The 23,396-nt window shown below is 39.9% G+C and overlaps 1 protein-coding gene across 4 annotated transcripts in view; it reads right to left on the bottom strand.

Annotated features, from left to right (window-relative positions):
• Positions 1 to 23,396, bottom strand: part of LOC128697093 (endoplasmic reticulum aminopeptidase 1-like) — a 196,058-nt gene that overhangs the window by 99,361 nt on the left and 73,301 nt on the right. For all 4 annotated transcript variants that reach the window (XM_070095300.1, XM_070095297.1, XM_070095299.1 and 1 more), the window contains 2 exons: positions 12,656 to 12,789; positions 4,264 to 4,435 (listed from right to left, as the gene is read on the bottom strand). In XM_070095300.1, coding sequence (XP_069951401.1) covers positions 4,264 to 4,435; positions 12,656 to 12,789 — 306 coding nt within the window. The remainder of the gene's footprint in view (positions 1 to 4,263; positions 4,436 to 12,655; positions 12,790 to 23,396) is intronic.

Below are 23,396 nucleotides of genomic sequence, written 5' to 3'. Positions count from 1 at the left end.
TCAGGGGTTTCAAATAGAGTTAGAGCTAAAGAAGGAGTAGCAATAATGTTGAAGGATAAGCTATGGCAGGAAAAGAGGGACTATAAATGTATTAATTCAAGGATTATGTGGAGTAAAATAAAGATTGGATGTGAAAAGTGGGTTATAATAAGCGTGTATGCACCTGGAGAAGAGAGAAGTGTAGAGGAGAGAGAGAGATTTTGGGAAATGTTGAGTGAATGCATGGGGAGTTTTGAATCAAGTGTGAGAGTAATGGTGGTTGGGGATTTCAATGCTAAAGTGGGTATAAATGTTATAGAGGGAGTAGTAGGTAAATATGGGGTGCCAGGGGTAAATGTAGAGCCTTTAATTGAGCTATGTGTAGAAAGAGATTTGGTAATAAGTAATACATATTTTATGAAAAAGAGGATAAATAAATATACAAGGTATGATGTAGCACGTAATGAAAGTAGTTTACTAGATAATGTATTCGTGGATAAAAGGTTGATGGGTAGGCTCCAGGATGTACATGTTTATAGAGGGGCAACTGATATATCGGATCATTATTTAGTTGTAGCTACAGTTAGAGTAAGAGGTAGATGGGAAAAGAGGAAGGTGGCAACAAGTAAGAGGGAGGTGAAAGTGTATAAACTAAGGGAGGAGGAAGTTCGGGTGAGACATAAGCGACTGTTGGCATAAAGGTGGGCTAGTGCAAAGACGAGTAGTGGGGGGGGGGTTGAAGAGGGTTGGAATAGTTTTAAAAATGCAGTATTAGAATGTGGGGCAGAAGTTTGTGGTTATAGGAGGGTGGGGGCAGGAGGAAAGAGGAGTGATTGGTGGAATGATGAAGTAAAGGGTGTGATAAAAGAGAAAAAGTTAGCTTATGAGAGGTTTTTACAAAGCAGAAGTGTTATAAGAAGAGCAGAGTACATGGAGAGTAAAAGAAAGGTAAAGAGAGTGGTGAGAGAGTGCAAAAGGAGAGCAGACGATAGAGTGGGAGAGGCACTGTCAAGAAATTTTAATGAAAATAAGAAAAAAAAATTTGGAGTGAGTTAAACAAGTTAAGAAAGCCTAGGGAAAGTATGGATTTGTCACTTAAAAACAGAGTAGGGGAGTTAGTAGATGGGGAGAGGGAGGTATTAGGTAGATGGCGAGAATATTTTGAGAAACTTTTAAATGTTAAGGAAAAAAGAGAGGCAGTAATTTCATGCACTGGTCAGGGAGGTATACCATCTTTTAGGAGTGAAGAAGAGCAGAATGTAAGTGGGGGAGGTACGTGAGGCATTACGTAGAATGAAAGGGGGTAAAGCAGCTGGAACTGATGGGATCATGACAGAAATGTTAAAAGCAGGGAGGGATATAGTGTTGGAGTGATTGGTACTTTTGTTTAATAAATGTATGAAAGAGGGGAAGGTACCTAGGGATTGGCGGAGAGCATGTATAGTCCCTTTATATAAAGGGAAAGGGGACAAAAGAGACTAAAAATTATAGAGGAATAAGTTTACTGAGTATACCAGGAAAAGTGTACTGTAGGGTTATAATTGAAAGAATTAGAGGTACGACAGAATGTAGGATTGCAGATGAGCAAGGAGGTTTCAGAGTGGGTAGGGGATGTGTAGATCAAGTGTTTACATTGAAGCATATATGTGAACAGTATTTAGATAAAGGTAGGGAAGTTTTTATTGCATTTAAGGATTTAGAAAAGGCATATGATAGAGTGGATAGAGGAGCAATGTGGCAGATGTTGCAAGTATATGGAATAGGTGGTAAGTTATTAAATGCTGTAAAGAGTTTTTATGAGGATAGTGAGGCTCAGGTTAGGGTGTGTAGGAGAGGGAGACTACTTCCCAGTAAAAGTAGGTCTTAGACAGGGATGTGTAATGTCACCATAGTTCTTTAATATATTTATAGATGGGGTTGTAAAGGAAGTAAATGCTAGGGTGTTCGGGAGAGGGGTGGGATTAAATTTTGGGGAATCAAATTCAAAATGGGAATTGACACAGTTACTTTTTGCTGATGATACTGTGCTTATGGGAGATTCTAAAGAAAAATTGCAAAAGTTAGTGGATGAGTTTGGGAATGTGTGTAAAGGTAGAAAGTTGAAAGTGAACATAGAAAAGAGTAAGGTGATGAGGGTATCAAATGATTTAGATAAAGAAAAATTGGATATCAAATTGGGGAGGAGGAGTATGGAAGAAGTGAATGTTTTCAGATACTTGGGAGTTGACGTGTCGGCGGATGGATTTATGAAGGATGAGGTTAATCATAGAATTGATGAGGGAAAAAAGGTGAGTGGTGCATTGAGGTATATATGGAATCAAAAAACATTATCTATGGAGGCAAAGAAGGGAATGTATGAAAGTATAGTAGTACCAACACTCTTATATGGGTGTGAAGCTTGGGTGGTAAATGCAGCAGTGAGGAGATGGTTGGAGGCAGTGGAGATGTCCTGTTTAAGGGCAATGTGTGGTGTAAATATTATGCAGAAAATTCAGAGTGTGGAAATTAGGAAAAGGTGTGGAGTTAATAAAAGTATTAGTCAGAGGGCAGAAGAGGGGTTGTTGAGGTGGTTTGGTCATTTAGAGAGAATGGATCAAACTAGAATGACATGGAAAGCATATAAATCTATAGGGGAAGGAAGGCGGGGTAGGGGTCGTCCTCGAAAGGGTTGGAGAGAGGGGGTAAAGGAGGTTTTGTGGGCAAGGGGCTTGGACTTCCAGCAAGCGTGCTTGAGCGTGTTAGATAGGAGTGAATGGAGACGAATGGTACTTGGGACCTGACAATCTGTTGGAGTGTGAGCAGGGTAATATTTAGTGAAGGGATTCAGGGAAACCGGTTATTTTCATATAGTCGGACTTGAGTCCTGGAAATGGGAAGTACAATGCCTGCACTTTAAAGGAGGGGTTTGGGATATTGGCAGTTTGGAGGGATATGTTGTGTATCTTTATATGTGTATGCTTCTAAACTGTGTATTCTGAGCACCTCTGCAAAAACAGTGATAATGTGCGAGTGTGGTGAAAGTGTTGAATGATGATGAAAGTATTTTCTTTTTGGGGATTTTCTTTCTTTTTTGGGTCACCCTGCCTCGCTGGGAGACGGCCGACTAGTTGAAAAAAAAAAAAAAAAAGGTAATCCTTGTTTGCCAGAATCAAATCAAGTAGGTTGTTTCAACCTCATTGGTTCTTTAAAAACAATCTTGAATTAACTCTAGGAAGTCATTCAACTAGATTCCCAGTCAAGGAATTCTAATCAATTTGACTAAAATTAAAGTCACCTAGAATTACTACTTTATTGTGCCTTGTAGCCTTAACAATTTCATCCCAGAGTAGTCTTTCTTTGTCCCTATTTAAGTTTGGGGGATGGTATATCAAGCCTAAAATTAGTTTTTCAAAATTTTTACCCAGACTGTGTGCACTGCATGTTCTTTCAGTCTTTATACCCACTTTCATGCATCAATTCAAGTGTTCTCGGACATATAGTGCCACCCCACCTGCTTTCCTGTTATTTCTATCATCATGAAACAACTTAAAACCATGAATGTTACATTCAGCAGGCATTTCCCGATTCTTCATATTAAACCACATCTCATTTGTGGCAAACATGTCAGTGTTTCCCGCACTTCCAACTAATCTCAACTCATTCATCATGTTTCTAGCACTATGAGTACTTATATAATATGAATAAGAAACTCTCTTCTCTTTCCTCTCCCTGCTCCTCCAATATCTCTATTACTGTTGTTATTACCTAGTACCACTGGCTTTCCAGTATTCACTAATAACCCTACCTCATTCAGCCTATAACTGGCATCCCCAAAACTCACAATATCACTATTGTGGTCATCCACCACTTGCTTTTCAAACAGAGTTGTCGATGTGTGGAACAATCTACCAAGTAGGGTAATAGAAGCTAAAACCTTGGGTAGCTTTAACAAGATATTAGACAAATATGTGTGTGAAAAGGCCTAGGCTTGATTAGATAATGAAACAAATTCTTGGGTAGTTTTTGAGAAAGGTTGGACAAGTAGGTGGGTGGGAATGGTTGGTTTAGAGAAGAACCTGCCTTGTATGGGCCAGTAGGCCTACTGCAGTGTTCTGCCATTTTTATGTTTTTAATATTCTTAAAGATATCCAGGTGTTGCACATGTGTCTTATTCATTACTTTGGGCTAGATCAGCACAGTTGTGACAGCAGTAATGGCTTGCAGGGTTCAAACAGCAACAGCAAGTGCAGCATTAAGTCAGGCAGATGGAGACCACAAACTCAGGCACCAATCGCTGGAACCTACCAGGTTGGAGCCTTCAACGGGTATGGAGGTCTGCCGGGGCATGTTAGAGAGTGTGAAGTGCTGAGGCTCTCTGTAAATGTTGAGGTGGAACCTGGCCTTCAAGTGAGGTTCGTCGAAGCAAGGGAACGCCGAGCGAGCGGAAGTCGGCTCAAAGTGAGTAGTTGCGATGAACCTGTTAGAGAAGACACTTAGTAGAGGCAGGTAGTGGAAGTGTCTTATGATTGACAGGGTAAATCACCACTGGTGGTGATGTATGATCTACACACATGATGGATCAAGTTGCCACCACTGCTAGTGCTGTATGATCCACACATGATGGATCAAGCTGCCACCACTGCTAGTGTTGTATGATCCACACATATTGGATCAAGCTACCACCACTGCTAGTGCTGTATGATCCACACATGATGGATCAAGCTGCCACCACTGCTAGTGTTGTATGATCCACACATAATGGATCAAGCTACCACCAGTGCTAGTGCTGTATGATCCACACATGATGGATCAAGTTACCACCACTGATAGTGCTGAACGATAAAATTTCTAATGACACTCAGTAACTTCCAGGTACAACTTTCTGTATCTTCACCATCTCTATCAATCATTCTGTAAAACAAAAAACACTTGAATGAGTGTGAAGCAACAAATCATACTTTAAAACTATACCTGTGAAAATAGCAGTGGTTAACTGCTTAAGATAGCTTGACTGAAGATCACTGAATCAGTCTGAAGTATTAATACAGGTACCATCTGACTTACGACCGAGTTTGGTTCTGAGAAACCGGTCGTAAGTCAAAATGGACGTAAGTCAAACCTTACTACTGAAAACCAACATCACATTTTTGTAATGACTTTATTTTATTGTTTTATTTTGGTATTTCATTTTTTACTTTACTTTTTATGCTGTTAGTACTGTATTTTATACTGTAAAGTTTAAGATAAACACTGTGTACAACACAAACACTTGTTTATTTCCCAGAAACTTGGCATAGAAAACACGGTCATAAGTCGAATGGTCGAATGTTGAGTAGGTCATAAATCGGATGGTAGGTGTACATACTTTTAAAATTGTATTATTGTTCATTTAGCTACCTCTCTCTTTTTTGTACATTTAGGAACTCCTAGTAAATAATAATCTATGTCTGAGCTTAAGTAGTGTTTAAGCATCAATATTAAACTGCCTGAAATGCACACCTTGTTAGTGGCTTTCTTTTGTGCTTGACAATACAGTGGACCCCCGCATAACGATATTAATTCGTTCATGAGAGCTCATTGTTATGCGAAATTATCGTTATGCGAATGAATTTTCCCCATAAGAAATAATAGAAATCAAATTAATCCGTGCAAGACACCCAAAAGAATGAAAAAAAAAAATTTACCACATGAAATATACATTTTCCTACACACAAAGAGAAGGATACATGCACAATAGTAGAGTAGTACATGCACAGTATATATTGTGCATGTACTACTCTACTAAATGAAGAATAAATGACACTTACCTTTATTGAAGATGCAGCAATGACTGATGAGACACTGTGTCCTGGGAGTGCCTTTTCCTCCTGAGTACTGTAGGTCCTGTTTGGCATTTTCTTCCAGAACAGGCCTTATCACACTGTGTATGCCGCTATGATTCTTAAATCTCTCAAACCAACCTTTGCTGGCTTTAAATTCACCAATATGAGCACTAGTTCCAGGCGTTTTTCCCTGTTCACCTGGGTGTTAGTCGACTGGTGTGGGTTGCATCCTGGGAGACAAGATTAAGGACCCCAATGGAAATAAGTTAGACAGTCTTCGATGACACACTTTTTTGGGTTATCCTGGGTGGCTAACCCTCTGGGGTTAATTGTTTCTTGGTATTCTCAATAAGCCACACCAACAACGGTGCTACAGCAGCAGCAGCAGCAGCTGACAGTGCTACAGCAGCAGCAGACGATGCTACAGCAGCAGCAGACGGTACTACAGCAGCAGCAGCAGACTGTACTACAGCAGCAGCAGCTGACGGTGGTACAGCAGCAGCAGCAGCTGACAGTGCTACAGCAGCACCAGCAGCTGACAGTGCTACAGCAGCAGCAGCAGCTGACAGTGCTACAGCAGCAGCAGACAATGCTACAGCAGCAGCAGATGGTACTACAACAGTAGCAGCAGCAGCAGCTGACGGTGGTACAGCAGCAGCAGCAGCAGCAGCTGACGGTGCTACAGCAGCAGCTGACAGTGCTACAGCAGCAGCTGACAGTGCAGCAGCAGCAGCAGCAGCAGCTGACAGTGCAGCAGCAGCAGCTGACAGTGCAGCAGCAGCAGCAGCAGCTGACAGTGCTACAGCAGCAGCAGACGATGCTACAGCAGCAGCAGACGATGCTACAGCAGCAGCAGACGATGCTACAGCAGCAGCAGACGGTACTACAGCAGCAGCAGCAGCAGACGGTACTACAACAGCAGCAGCAGCTGACAGTGGTACAGCAGCAGCAGCAGCTGATGGTGGTACAGCAGCAGCAGCAGATGACTGTGCTACAGCAGCAGCAGCAGCTGACAGTGCTACAGCAGCAGCAGCAGCAGCAGTTGACCATGGTACCACAGTATTTCGATAATATTTCTCACCCTTTTTACCACAGGGTTGGCACTAGAAGCTTTCTTGGGGCCCATGGTCACTTATTTTGCAGATAAAATCACCAAAAACACTGTAATAATATGAAATGTTACAACTGTATGCTTGGATGTTACCGCGGAGGCTGGCTTGTAAACAATGCCACCGGCGGAACATGTAAAGCTGGCTCAGGCCACACATTAGACACGTCTCGGACGAACAGCGTTGAGCGGGTTTTTTAGCGGTATGTGAGGCAAAATCTTAGCGATAAAATGTATCGGTATGCGGATTTAACGTTATGTAAGGCCAACGGTATGCGGGGGTCCACTGTATTTTATTACATGTAAACTACATTATCTGTAAACTGCAGAATAGCAATAAATTATATGAATTTGAATTTGAGTTTCAACCAGTCTTTAGAAACAAGAATGAACAGAGAGCCAATGTTTACATAAATACGGACACGTGAAGCCTTTTGGATTATTTATTTCTGCCATGTTTTGCTTGCCAGGACGTTTATCTAGCCTACATGTATATTAGCAGAACTTACCAGATACATGTATACACGTACAGATGCTTCTCACTTTATGATGGCTCAACTTACAATATTTCAACTTACGATGGTGCGATAGCACCATCGTAAAGTTGAAGTATCACCATTGTAGGATAAGCTTGTATTCATTTATTTACTTTTCAATACTGGTACACCTACCATCTGACTTACGACCTGCTCGACATACGTCCACTCGACTTACGATCGTGCAGCTGGCAGCTGGGCCGGGCTGGCTGATGCACACCACTGTACAATATTTGACAATACTCGCGGCGGCAATGCGTCATGCAGGCAGCATCAGTCTGAGTAACCCTGCCCTATCAGCAGTATCATACTGTATTAACTGTACTAACTGGACAGTAAATTTCACTATGGCCCCTAAGATGAAGTCTGAATCTTGCACTGGAGATTGTGGCAAGAAAGGCTCTTACTCTCGAATTCTCTATTTGTTTTCACTGTTGCACATAAACCTGTCTGTATCTGTCTGCCTGTATATCTGTCTGTATCTCTGTGTGTCTGTATCTGTCTGTCTACTAGTGTGTCTGTCTTTCTGTCTACCTGTGTGTCTATGTCTACCTGTATGTCTTTATGTCTACCTGTGTGTCTGTCTTTCTGTCTACCTGTGTGTCTGTCTTTGTCTGCTTGTCTGTCTCAGAGCCACTCATTAAGAGTGTACTTGGTCTTGAAGATGCCATATTAATAGTGACAATAACAATAATAATCACTGAGGCGCATTGTGTATAAAACGTTAATATAGACATATTGCTTAATCCATCTATGATTTTTTTCAAAATTATATAATAAACATGCTACATAACATATAAATTAACAAATATGAGATGTTTTTCTGGTCGGCTTGACAGTGAACAGGAACCATTCGTGTCGGGGCTGGTAACAACAACAACGTTAATTTACATAACTCGTGAACATTCTACATTCCTCATTCTCTCTCTCATTTGTTCACTTAATCTTGTTTACTCACCTCTCACTCTACATTAAAACTACAGATATTTTAAGGTAAGTAATGAGTGGACACTATTATATTATAGCTTAATAATAATAATATTAATATTAGTACATATGAGGAAGAGCCAGTTGTGAGTGTGGGGGAAGTTCGTGAGGCAGTAGGTAAAATGAAAGGGGGTAAGGCAGCCGGGATTGATGGGATAAAGATAGAAATGTTAAAAGCAGGTGGGGATATAGTTTTGGAGTGGTTGGTGCAATTATTTAATAAATGTATGGAAGAAGGTAAGGTACCTAGGGATTGGCAGAGAGCATGCATAGTTCCTTTGTATAAAGGCAAAGGGGACAAAAGAGAGTGCAAAAATTATAGGGGGATAAGTTTGTTGAGTATACCTGGTAAAGTGTATGGTAGAGTTATTATTGAAAGAATTAAGAGTAAGACGGAGAATAGGATAGGAGATGAACAAGGAGGCCTTAGGAAAGGTAGGGGGTGTGTGGACCAGGTGTTTACAGTGAAACACATAAGTGAACAGTATTTAGATAAGGCTAAAGAGGTCATTGTGGCATTTATGGATTTGGAAAAGGCATATGACAGGGTGGATAGGGGGGCAATGTGGCAGATGTTGCAGGTGTATGGTGTAGGAGGTAGGTTACTGAAAGCAGTGAAGAGTTTTTACGAGGATAGTGAGGCTCAAGTTAGAGTATGTAGGAAAGAGGGAAATTATTTCCCAGTAAAAGTAGGCCTTAGACAAGGATGTGTGATGTCACCGTGGTTGTTTAATATATTTATAGATGGGGTTGCAAGAGAAGTAAATGTGAGGGTCTTGGCAAGAGGCGTGGAGTTAAAAGATAAAGAATCACACATAAAGTGGGAGTTCTCACAGTTGCTCTTTGCTGATGACACTGTGCTCTTGGGAGATTCTGAAGAGAAGTTGCAGAGATTGGTGGATGAATTTGGTAGGGTATGCAAAAGAAGAAAATTAAAAGTGAATACAGGAAAGAGTAAGGTTATGAGGATAACAAAAAGATTAGGTGATGAAAGATTGGATATCAGATTGGAGGGAGAGAGTATGGAGGAGGTGAATATATTCAGATATTTGGGAGTGGACGTGTCAGCGGATGGGTCTATGAAAGATGAGATGAATCATAGAATTGATGAGGGGAAAAGGGTGAGTGGTGCACTTAGGAGTCTGTGGAGACAAAGAACTTTGTCCTTGGAGGCAAAGAGGGAAATGTATGAGAGTATAGTTTTACCAACACTCTTATATGGGTGTGAAGCATGGGTGATGAATATTGCAGCGAGGAGAAGGCTGGAGGCAGTGGAGATGTCATGTCTGAGGGCAATGTGTGGTGTGAATATAATGCAGAGAAATCGTAGTTTGGAAGTTAGGAGGAGGTGCGGGATTACCAAAACTGTTGTCCAGAGGGCTGAGGAAGGGTTGTTGAGGTGGTTCAGACATGTAGAGAGAATGGAGCGAAACAGAATGACTTCAAGAGTGTATCAGTCTGTAGTGGAAGGAAGGCGGGGTAGGGGTCGGCCTAGGAAAGGTTGGAGGGAGGGGGCAAAGGAGGTTTTGTGTGCGAGGGGCTTGGACTTCCAGCAGGCATGCATGAGCGTGTTTGATAGGAGTGAATGGAGACAAATGGTTTTTAATACTTGATGTGCTGTTGGAGTGTGAGCAAAGTAACATTTATGAAGGGGTTCAGGGAAACCGGCATGCCGGACTTGAGTCCTGGAGATGGAGATGGGAAGTACAGTGCCTGCACTCTGAAGGAGGGGTGTTAATGTTGCAGTTTAAAAACTGTAGTGTAAAGCACCCTTCTGGCAAGACAGTGATGGAGTGAATGATGGTGAAAGTTTCTCTTTTTCGGGCCACCCTGCCCTGGTGGGAATCGGCCAGTGTGATAATAAAAAAAATAATAATGGGAAGTACAATGCCTGCACTTTAAAGGAGGGGTTTGGGATATTGGCAGTTTGGAGGGATATGTTGTGTATCTCTATACGTATATGCTTCTAAACTGTTGTATTCTGAGCACCTCTGCAAAAGCAGTGATAATGTGAGTGTGGTGAAAGTGTTGAATGATGATGAAAGTATTTTCTTTTTGGGGATTTTCTTTCTTTTTTTGGGTCACACTGCCTCGGTGGGAGACGACCGACTTGTTGAAAAAAAAAAAAAAAATAATAATATGCATTATTGTAATAATAATGATTATTAATATTATTATTAATTTAAGGCACTGGAGCACAGATCCACTGTATAGCACTTTGTCTGGATTTTTTGGGTTATCCTAGGTAATTTATAATATGTATGATAACTTGACTTACGTGTACCAGTGAGAGAGAGATACAAAGAGACAGCCACATTCTGTCATCCAGTCAGCCAACTACCCACCTACCCATCCAGCCACCCACCCATCATCCAGCCACCCACTCACCCAACCATCCAGCCACCCACCCACCCATCCAGCCACCCACCCACCCATCCAGCCAGCCACCCACCCATCCAGCCAGCCACCCACCCACCCGACCAACCACCCATCCGGCCAACCACAGACCCGGCCACCCAGCCAGCCAGCCGGATACGTATTACACATGTTCCACAGTTGTTTCTCTTTACTTAGGGTATAGGTTATACTACATTGTGGCAGGATGACACTACCAGTGGTATTCTCCCATTCCACTGTGTCGACAATACATAAAGATAATAGTAACATATGATACTGTATGCGATGTAAAATTTACAATACATCTCACTACCATGTATACATTATATACAGTACATAAATAATTCAAATACAACAATAGAAGTAAATTATGGTAAAAAGAATGAAATACTGATTGTACATTACATTACAGTATTATGTAGGTAATTTATATAGGAAAGTTTTGACATTATGCCCTACCCAATATGTCGGCAATTTTCAAAGGTTCGACTTACGTCCATTTCAACTTAAAACCGGTTGGTCGGAACCAAGCTTGGTCGTAAGTCGGATGGTAGGTGTATTTAATTTAGTAAGGGAGGTTTTGTGGGCGAGGGGCTTGGACTTCCAGCAAGTGTGCTTGAGCATGTTAGTTAGGAGTGAATGGAAACAAATGGTTTTTGGGACCTGATGAGCTGTTAGTGTAAGAGCAGGGTAATATTTTGTGAAGGCATTCAGGGAAACCGGATTTGAGTCCTGGAGGTGGGAAGTACAATGCCTGCACTTTAAAGGAGGGGTTTGGGATATTGGCAGTTTGGAGGGACATCTAAACTGTCATATCTGAGTGCCTCTGCAAAGACAGTGATTATCTATGAATGAGTGTTGACGAGTGTCGAAAGATGATGAAAGTTTTTTTTCTTTCTTCTTAGTTCACCCTGCCTCAGTGGGAAACAGCCGACATGTTAAAAAAAAAAAAATCATATTCACATTCAATTTACGATATTTTCAACTTACAATGGGTTTACTGGAACATAACCCCAGGGTAGTACATGGGAGCACATGTTAGTTCTTGGGAAAGGTATGTGGTAGTCCACACCGAGGCTATCTACTAAGACGAACTATCTGCCATACTTCACAACTTATTAGACAAATTTTTTTTCCATAAAATGTCTCCAAAAACTACCCTGCATCGTATAAACTGAAGGTCAGCAATAGGAGCTTTAAGTTTGGGGTTTGGGGTGGGCTGTAGCTCTGTCAGTTATGTCCGATGCCGAGCCACTGAATCTAAAACAAGTCTTTTAAGCCACGAAATACGGTACTTTTCTTTAGATTAAGGACTATCATGTATTATCTAGATTAAGAACTACATGCTTCATCTAGGTGTGTGAGACTAGGATAGTACAGAACTATATATTCTGTTTAGATTAAGAACTACGTACTGTGTTATCTAGGTATGTAAAACAAGAATAGTAAACTTGAACTATCTACTTCTGTCTAGATTAAGAAGTATCGTGTACCATCCTAGTGTATGTGGCAAGGATAGTAAAGAACTATCTACTTCTACCTAGATTAAGAACTATCAATTACTATCTTGCCATGTGAGATTAGGATAGTAAAGCAGAGAACTCTGTACATTAGATAAGCGAGTGGTAATGGGAGCGACACTAACATAGAGGCAATGACCAAACTCGGATATGCAGCATACATCCGTCTTCGGTCATGTCGGTGTACAGAGAGGCAAACAAAGCCTCAACAAACCATTCAACACCTTGCTTGTGTCTCTGTTTGCCCGAACTGATTGCCGAGAGCGCACACAAGATGATCTCGGCAATCGTTCCACAGTGGTACCCCTGTCGTTCCAGTTACGGTACCTTTTCTCGCCCTCGCCATTGGTGTATGTCGACAGGTAGAAGCCTTCTAATCCCTCTTTCAGTGACGTTTCAAAGCTCATCCTCAGCGTGTAGTTGCTGCCGCGCCGTAAGATCTCCGACAAGCCCAAATATAACTGCAAGAGAAACACTGATTAGGTCATAGACGTAACGACGGCAAGGACACAGCGGCGAAGAATAAACTTTTACTGACACAGTGTTCCTCAATTCTGGAATCAGTAAAGCTCTACACAATGAAAAAGTTCTAGATATCATTAAAGCTCTATACACATTAAAGTGCTACAAATCATGATAATGTTCTAAACATAATCAAGTTCTGCACATTTTAAAGCTCTACATACCATGCTAAAGCCCTACACATCATAAAGCTCTACACATCATGAAAAAGCTCTATACATTGTGATAAAGATCTACACAGTAAAAGTCATTAAACCTGATGTTCCAGTTTTTCATTGGTATTTGAATGGGAAAGTGGATAACCCTCATGGAATCACACAGCTCCTGAGAAGGGGTAAGTCTGATCCAAGGACAGGGATGCAAGACCAAGACGATCTCCACCAAGACCCAAACTTATGGAAACTTTCGTGAAATTCAAATTCAAACATGCAATATATTCTGCTGCGAGACCGTCAGTACCAATCGGTAATTGGGTACTGATTGTCTTTAAAGGTTTAGAGAGCTGTAGTAGGTGCCATAGAATTAGCAATAGAATTAGACGTTAAAATGGTTTTTACTTTTCCAAGAGAGAAGGTGCAAGAATAGTCTGTTCGAAAGCTACAACAACGGCAAGTAAGTTTTATTCAGGTACAGGTACACAAATACAGTTACATAAATTATCATACATAGTAGTAGTATATGTGTAGATTATCTAGGATAACCCAAGAAAATCAGACAAAGTGACTAAAAGATAAAGACATAGATTTTATTTCTTTGTAGAGGTTACAATGTGTAATTATAATTTTGGTTTGCTAATTACAAAGAAAGCCACTATCAAGGCGGGGCATTTCGGGCAGAATAATCCTAGTACATAATAACTACTTAAAACTAGACAAGATAATAGTGGTTAACTTTATGAAAATCTTATTTAATCTTAATACTAATGCAAGCTAGTCAAGGTGGTTTGTAAGAATAATAATCTTGAAGTTGCACATAATAAAAACAATATTACGATTAACGGTTCAAGCAGTAATACTGCTGTAGAGGAGGGCCCCACTTATACAGCAGGTTAGGTTCTGGGCTACTGTGTATTAATACATGATGTACAGCAACCACCCAGGGAGATACTACCGTCCTGCCAAGTGAATGTAAAACAAAAGCCTGTAATTGTTTTACATGATGGTAGGATTGCTGGTGTCTTTTGTCTCTCTCATAAATATGCAAGATTACAGGTATGTCTTGCTACTTCTACTTACACTTAGGTCACACTACACATACATGTACACATTTATTTATACACACTCATCTGAGTTTTCTTTGATTTTATCTTAATAGTTCTTGGTCTTATTACTTTTCCTTTTATATCCATGGGGAAGTGGAATAAGAATCTTTCCTCCGTAAGCCATGAGTGTTGTAAGAGTCAACTAAAATGCCGGGAGCAACTAGTAATGGGCTACTAACCCCTTTGGGCCACCCCGCCTCATGTAAAGATTACTAAAAAGAATAAGAAGTAGAAAATTGTCAAAGTGGGAAGTCTGAATGTGTGTGGATGTTGTGCAAATGATAAGAAAGAGATGATTGTGGATGTTATGAATGAGAAGAAGCTGGATGTCCTGGCTTTAAGTGAAACAAAGCTGAAGGGGGTGGGAGAGTTTCAATGGAGAGGAATAAATGGGATTAGGTCAGGGGTTTCAAATAGAGTTAGAGCTAAAGAAGGAGTAGCAATAATGTTGAAGGATAAGCTATGGCAGGAAAAGAGGGACTATAAATGTATTAATTCAAGGATTATGTGGAGTAAAATAAAGATTGGATGTGAAAAGTGGGTTATAGTAAGCGTGTATGCACCTGGAGAAGAAAGACGTGTAGAGGAGAGAGATTTTGGGAAATGTTGAGTGAATGCGTGGGGAGTTTTGAATCAAGTGTGAGAGTAATGGTGGTTGGGGATTTCAATGCTAAAGTGGGTAAAAATGTTATGGAGGGAGTAGTAGGTAAATTTGGGGTGCCAGGGGTAAATGTAAACGGGGAGCCTTTAATTGAGCTATGTGTAGAAAGAGATTTGGTAATAAGTAATACATATTTTATGAAAAAGAGGATAAATAAATATACAAGGTATGGTGTAGCACGTAATGAAAGTAGTTTACTAGATAATGTATTCGTGGATAAAAGGTTGATGGGTAGGCTCCAGGATGTACATGTTTATAGAGGGGTAACTGATATATCGGATCATTATTTAGTTATAGCTACAGTTAGAGTAAGAGGTAGATGGGAAAAGAGGAAGGTGGCAACAACAAGTAAGAGGGAGGTGAAAGTGTATAAACTAAGGGAGGAGGAAGTTCGGGGGAGATATAAGTGACTGTTGGCAGAAAGGTGGGCTAGTGCAAAGATGAGTAGAGGGGGGGTTGAAGAGGGTTGGAATAGTTTTAAAAATGCAGTATTAGAATGTGGGGCAGAAGTTTGTGTTATAGGAGGGTGGGGGCAGATGGAAAGAGGAGTGATTGGTGGAATGATGAAGTAAAGGGTGTGATAAAAGAGAAAAAGTTAGCTTATGAGAGGTTTTTACAAAGCAGAAGTGTTATAAGAAAAGCAGAGTATATGGAGAGTAAAAGAAAGGTGAAGAGAATGGTGAGAGAGTGCAAAAGGAGAGCAGATGATAGAGTGGGAGAGGCACTGTCAAGAAATTTTAATGAAAATAAGAAAATATTTTGGAGTGAGTTAAACAAGTTAAGAAAGCCTAGGGAAAGTATGGATTTGTCAGTTAAAAACAGAGTAGGGGAGTTAGTAGATGGGGAGAGGGAGGTATTAGGTAGATGGCGAGAATATTTTGAGGAACTTTTAAATGTTGAGGAAAAAAGAGAGGCAGTAATTTCATGCACTGGTCAGGGAGGTATACCATCTTTTAGGAGTGAAGAAGAGCAGAATGTAAGTGTGGGGGAGGTACATGAGGCATTACATAGAATGAAAGGGGGTAAAGCAGCTAGAACTGATGGGATCATGACAGAAATGTTAAAAGCAGGGGAAGATATAGTGTTGGAGTGGTTGGTACTTTTGTTTAATAAATGTATGAAAGAGGGGAAGGTACCTAGGGATTGGCGGAGAACATGTATAGTCCATTTATACAAAGGGAAAGGGGACAAAAGAAATTGTAAAAATTATAGAGGAATAAGTTCATTGAGTATACCAGGAAAAGTGTACGGTAGGGTTATAATTGAAAGAATTAGAGGCAAGACAGAATGTAGGATTGCGGATGAGCAAGGAGGTTTCAGAGTGGGTAGGGGATGTGTAGATCAAGTGTTTACATTGAAGCATACATGTGAACAGTATTTAGATAAAGGTAGGGAAGTTTTTATTGCATTTATGGATTTAGAAAAGGCATATGATAGAGTGGATAGGGGAGCAATGTGGCAGATGTTGCAAGTATATGGAATAGGTGGTAAGTTATTAAATGCTGTAAAGAGTTTTTATGAGGATAGAGAGGCTCAGGTTAGGGTGTGTAGAAGAGAGGGAGACTACTTCCTTGTAAAAGTAGGTCTTAGACAGGGATGTGTAATGTCACCATGGCTGTTTAATATATTTATAGATTGGGTTGTAAAAGAAGTAAATGCTAGGGTGTTCGGGAGAGGGGTGGGATTAAATTATGGGGAATCAAATTCAAAATGGGAATTGACACAGTTACTTTTTGCTGATGATACTGTGCTTATGGGAGATTCTAAAGAAAAATTGCAAAGGTTAGTGGATGAGTTTGGGAATGTGTGTAAAGGTAGAAAGTTGAAAGTGAACATAGAAAAGAGTAAGGTGATGAGGGTATCAAATGATTTAGATAAAGAAAAATTGGATATCAAATTGGGGAGGAGGAGTATGGAAGAAGTGAATGTTTTCAGATACTTGGGAGTTGACGTGTCGGCGGATGGATTTATGAAGGATGAGGTTAATCATAGAATTGATGAGGGAAAAAAGGTGAGTGGTGCATTGAGGTATATGTGGAGTCAAAAAACATTATCTATGGAGGCAAAGAAGGGAATGTATGAAAGTATAGTAGTACCAACACTCTTATATGGGTGTGAAGCTTGGGTGGTGAATGCAGCAGCGAGGAGATGGTTGGAGGCAGTGGAGATGTCCTGTCTAAGGGCAATGTGTGGTGTAAATATTATGCAGAAAATTCGGAGTGTGGAAATTAGGAAAAGGTGTGGAGTTAATAAAAGTATTAGTCAGAGGGCAGAAGAGGGGTTGTTGAGGTGGTTTGGTCATTTAGAGAGAATGGATCAAAGTAGAATGACATGGAAAGCATATAAATCTATAGGGGAAGGAAGGCGAGGTAGGGGTCGTACTCGAAAGGGTTGGAGAGAGGGGGTAAAGGAGGTTTTGTGGGCAAGGAGCTTGGACTTCCAGCAAGCGTGCGTGAGCGTGTTAGATAGGAGTGAATGGAGACGAATGGTACTTGGGACCTGACGATCCGTTGGAGTGTGAGCAGGGTAATATTTAGTGAAGGGATTCAGGGAAACCAGTTATTTTCATATAGTCGGACTTGAGTCCTGGAAATGGGAAGTACAATGCCTGCACTTTAAAGGAGGAGTTTGGGATATTGGCAGTTTGGAGGGATATATTGTGTATCTTCATATGTATATGCTTCTAAGCTGTTGTATTGTGAGCACCTCTGCAAAAACAGTGATTATGTGTGAGTGTGGTGAAAGTGTTGAATGATGATGAAAGCATTTTCTTTTTGGGGACCTTCTTTCTTTTTTGGGGTCACCCTGCCTCGGTGGGAGACAGCCGACTTGTTGAAAAAAAAAAAAAAAAGTATAGCATTTTTGGGAGATTCTGTAGAGAAGTTGTGGAGGTTGGTGGATTAATTTGGTAGGGTATGTAAAAGAAGAAAATGAAAAGTGAATACAGGAAAGAGTAAGGTGATGAGGATAACAAAAAGATTAGGAGATGAAAGATTGGATATCAGATTGGAGGGAGAGAGTATGGAGGAGGTGAATGTATTCAGATATTTAGGAGTGAATGTGTCAGCAAATGGGTCTATGAAGGATGAGGTGAATCATAGAATTGATGAGGGGAAAAGGGTGAGTGGTGCACTAAGGAGTCTCTGGAGACAAAGAACTTTGTCCATGAAAGAAAAGAGGGGAATGTATGAGAATATAGTTGTACCAACACTCTTGTAAGGGTGTGAAGCATGGGTGATGAATGTTGCAATGAGGAGGAGGCTGGAGGCAATGGAGATGTCATGTCTGAGGGCAATGTGTGGTGTGAGTATAATGCAGAGAATTCGTAGTTTGGAAGTTAGGAGGTGTGGGATTACCAAAACTGTTATCAAAAGGACTGAGGAGGGGTTGTTGAGGTGGTTCAGACATGTAGAGAAAATGGAACAAAACAGAATGACTTCGAGAATGTATAAATCTGTAGTGGAGGGAAGGCGGGGTAGGGGTCGGCCTAGGAAGAGTTGGAGGGAGGGGGCAAAGGAGGTTTTGTGTATGAGAGGCTTGGACTTCCAGCAAGCATGCGTCAGCATATTTGATAGGAGTGAATGGAGACAAATGGTTTTTAATTCTTGATGTGATGTTGGAGTGTGAGCAAAGTAACATTTATGAAGGGATTCAGGAAAACCGGCAGGCCGGACTTGAGTCCTGGAGATGGGAAGTACAGTGTCTGCACTCTGAAGGTGGGGTGTTAATGTTGCAGTTTAAAAACTGTAGTGTAAAGCACCCTTCTGGCAAGAAAGTGGAGTGAATGATGGTGAAAGTTTTTCTTTTTCGGGCCACCCTGCCTTGGTGGGAACTGGCCGATGTGTTAATAAAAAATAATAAAATAAAGTGTATAGCATTTATCAAATTTAACTGTTTTATAGATTACAGGCCATTTTCCAACTTCTGGATGCTTAATAGGGCAGTTCCAATTGTTGAATGGGCATCTCATTAGCAATAGACAGTATGGAGCAAATACTAGCAAAATAGCCAGGAATTAAGAATTAAAACTGGCCTAAAATAGGCCTTGAACTGGGCAAAATCATTGGTTCGATTTTGCCCAACTTGGCGCCTGAGTAATTCCCTAAGATTTCCATGAAATTTTACATTTTATGTGCGAATACCTTTAGAAAAAGATCCTCTACAATTTTAGACAGTAAAATAATCATTTTCTAATATTTTTTTCAAAACTGTGGGCATAGATGGAGCTTTCAGTTTCAGGGTTAAGGAGAGTTGAAGGGTTAACATAGACAGCAGTGGAAAATTCTTCTTAACCCTTAAACTGTCCAAACATAGATCTACGTTCACTCGCATAGCACTCTGAACATAGATCTACTTTTTTCTTTACATTTGAAAGCATGTAAAATGAAACGTAGATTTACGTTCGGAGAGCTACGCAAGTGAACGTAGATCTACGTTTGAAGAGTTTAAGGGTTAACCCTTTGACTGTTTCGGTCACATATATACGTCTTATGAGCCACCGTGTTTGACGTATATATACTCATAAATTCTAGCGGCTTCAAATCAAGCAGGAGAAAGCTGGTAGGCCCACATGTGAGAGAATGGGTCTCCATGGTCAGTGTGCACCATATAAAAAAAATCCTGCAGCACGCAGTGCACAATGAGAAAAAAAAACTCCGACCATTTTTTTTAATTAAAATGTCGACTTTGTGGTCTATTTTCGTATAGTATTTATTGTTTTATTCTCGTTTTCATGGTCTCATTTGATAGAATGGAAAACATATTATAGAAATAGACGTGATTTTGATTGGTTTTACTATAAAAAGAACCTGGAAATGGAGCTCAAATTAGGGGAAATGTTTGATTTTTGCCGATGTTCAAAAGTAAACAAATGATGTCATTGTCCAATAAATGTCTAACTAGCAATTCTAATATGCAGTCATGAATGGGTTTACATTATTTATACAATTATTACAATATTGCAGTAGTCTGCATAACAGTAAATCTTCTATTTTTTGTTTGAATAAAAATTCAAAATAGAAAGCAAGAGTAATATCAAAGAGGCCTGGAGACGTGACTGATGAACAAAGAAAATGTTATTTTAGAGCCAGGAATGTCTGCATTGTTCATTCTGGACCTAATTTTGAAATTCTCATATTTTTTAATTTTTGTGAAATTGGCCAAATTGCAAATTTCTGACCATGTTTTTGGGTAGTTGAAATTGGTAAATGGGCAGTTTCTTGTACTCAATCGATAGAAGAAATGGAGTTCTAAAGAAATAGCTACGAGCTTGGTCGACTGGAACAATGGAATTAGCCAAAAATAGGGCTCAAAGTAGGTGAAATCGCCGATTCATAAATATCACCGAGGTCACTAACTTCGCGAGAGTGTAATTCCGTCAGTTTTCTATCAAATTTCGTTCTTTTGGTGTCATTACCACCGGGAAAAAGATTCTCTATAATTTCATAAGAATTTTTCGACACCAGGAGACACCTCAGGATTTGGGGTTTCGACAGTCAAGGGGTTAATAGACAACCTCAGTGTGTACTTCATGTACTCTGCTCTCTTATCCTATGTACGTGCTGTCGTGTACTTCCATCCACTCCTATCCACTTCCATCTACTCCTATCCACTTCCATCTACTCCTATCCACTTCCATCTACTCCTATCCACTTCCATCTACTCCTATCCACTTCCATCTAATTCTATCCACTTCCATCTACTCCTATCCACTTCCATCTACTCCCATCCACTTCCATCTACTCCCATCCACTTCCATCTACTCCCATCCACTTCCATCTACTCCCATCCACTTCCATCTACTCCCATCGACTTCCATCTACTCCCATCCACTCCCATCCACTTCCATCCACTCCCATCCACTTCCATCCACTTCCATCCACTTCCATCTACTCCCATCTACTCCCATCTACTCCCATCTACTCCCATCTACTCCCATCCACTTCCATCTACTCCCATCCACTTCTATCTATTCCCATCCACTTCCATTTATTCCCATCTACTCCCGTCTACTCCCATGTACAGTGGTACCTCGGAATAGTCCGCTTTTGAATAAGTCCAACTTGGTATATGTCCTGTTTGGAAGTGAAAATTTTTGCTTGGTATACAACCTTTGTTTGGAATATGACTTGTGTGCTAGAACTTGTACAGGTCAAAACGAGTCACGACACCGTGCGCTACACCATTACACTGCGGCCCAGAGCCATACCTTTACCATCGACATATCTTGTTCACTGAATTTAATCATTTCTAACAACTACCTTTAGATGCCATCATAAACGAAGGGAGAAGTAATGGATAATTCATGCCGAGAACTGAAAACAAAAGCGGAGTGACTAGACCAAACACAGATTCATACACATTTTCTTCGGTGCTGGACCAGAGGAAACGTAATGTTTTCCCTCCACCCGGCATATAAACCTAGCATGTTTATATGCTATGTAACGTGTTTTTTATATAATTTTAAAGAAAATATCTTAGATGGATTAATGAAAATGTCTATAATAATGTAAAATAAGACATTTAATGTGCCCAAGAGTGATTATTATTAGTATTACATAATGTTTTCCTCTGCCTGGCAACCACACCTCCTTAGCATATAAACATAGCATGTTCATATGCTATGTACCACGTTTCATATGTAATTTTGAAGAAAATATCATAGATGGTTTAATGAAAATGTTTATATTGCTGTAAAATAAAACATTTAATGTGCCCAAGAGTGATTATTTTTACTTACTTCTAGCAAAGTAAATTGAGGTTAAATCTGCATTTATTTCATCTAATTCTTTTGTATTTATGTATATATTTTAGTATTAACCCTTTGAGGGTCGACAGGCCCTCTCCGAAACTCGTTCTCAGGGTCGGCCAAATTTAAAAAAAAAAAAAATTATTTTCTCTTGTGAAAAGATACAGAATCTTTTCCCGATCATAAAGACACCAAAAGTTTGAAATTTGATAGAAAACTTACGGAATTATGCTCTCGCAAAGTTAGCGGTCTCGGCGATGTTTACGCATCGGCAATTTTGCCCACTTTGAGTCCCATTTTCGGCCAATTTCACTGTACTAGTCGACAAAAAACATGAATATTTCGCTAGAACTCCATTTTTTCTATCGAATGGGTGCAAGAAACCACCCATTTATGAAATTCAACTATCCAGTACAGTGGTCAGAATTTAGCAATTTTGCCAATTTCACACAAATTTCAAAAGATGCCAATTTCCGAATAGGGTCCAGAATAAACAAGAAAGACATTCCTGGCACTAAAATGACATTTCCTCTAGTCATTAGTCACGTCTCAAGGCCCCTCTTATATTCTTTTGCTTTCCACTTTGAATTTTTATTCTCACAAAAAATATAAGATTTACTGTTATGCAGACTACTGCATTAGTGTAAAAAATGGTATAAATATTATTGGTGCACTTGTGAAAGAATATTAGACTCACCAGTTGACGTGTATTGCACGCTTCGCACGATTTGTTTACTTTTGAAGTTTGGTAAAAATCGAACATTTCTGCTACTTTGAGCTCAATTTCAAGGCACCTTTCATTGTAAAACCAGTCAAAATCATCTCAATTTCCGTAATATGTCTTCCATTCTATAAAATGAGACCAAGAAAACTAGAATACAACAATAAATACCATACGAAAATACACTGCAAAGTCGCTGATTTATTCCAAAAAAATGGTCAAAGTTTTTTTTTTCTCATTATGCACTGTGTGCTGCAGGATTTTTTTTAGACTGTGCACACTGACCACATAGACCCATTCTTTCATATGAAGGCCTACCAGCTTTCTCCCACTAGATTTGAGGCCGCTAGAATTTATGCGTACTAGTACGTCAAAAACCCCTACGCGTAAGACGTACTAGTACAACCAAAACCCTCAAAGGGTTAAGCAGTGTTGAAATTATTTTATACAACCCCATCAATGTATAATATGCCAATAACAATAGGACTTTTTTCACAGGAATGGATTAATCGTTTTCCCTATATTTCTTATGGGAAAATTTGTTTGGTATACATCCTGTTTGGTATAAGTCCTAGGTCCTGGAACAAATTAAGGACGTATACCAAGGTACCACTGTGCTTCCATCTACTCCCATCTACTTCAATCTACTTCCATCTACTCCCATCTACTTCCATGATTATTTAATAAATAGTAAAGCTCTAAACCAGAATGGGCCATACAATACTAAAGTAAAGCAAAGAAGTTGCAAGAGGTTCCCAATGACGACATAAATAAAAGAACTTTCTAGCTGGTGTGATGGTAGACCAGGAACTTGACAACATGAGCAACAACATAAACAATAACTTGACAATGTAAATTATTCTAATTATAATATATTCTGCTACCTGTCTACTATAAACTTCATTAATTACAGCCTCTCCTCACTTAATGACAGAATTTCATTCCTAAGACCACGTCGGTAAACGAATTCATCATTAAGTGAGGAGAATACTATAATGGTAGTAGGTTTGTGTCAACCATCTTTGATATTGCTTTAATGTCACCTTTGCACCATTTATAACATTTCTGATATATTTTTAATGTTTATACAATAGTTTACTCTATATTGTAATAAAAAGAATAGAGGAAATCAGCTCTACACGTTGTACTGTACAA

This window comes from Cherax quadricarinatus, chromosome 49, assembly GCF_038502225.1.
Source record: "Cherax quadricarinatus isolate ZL_2023a chromosome 49, ASM3850222v1, whole genome shotgun sequence".
NCBI classification, from domain to species: Eukaryota; Metazoa; Arthropoda; class Malacostraca; order Decapoda; family Parastacidae; genus Cherax; species Cherax quadricarinatus.
The sequence above is the reverse complement of the archived record's forward strand: the minus strand, read 5'-3'. Positions and strand labels throughout refer to the sequence as shown.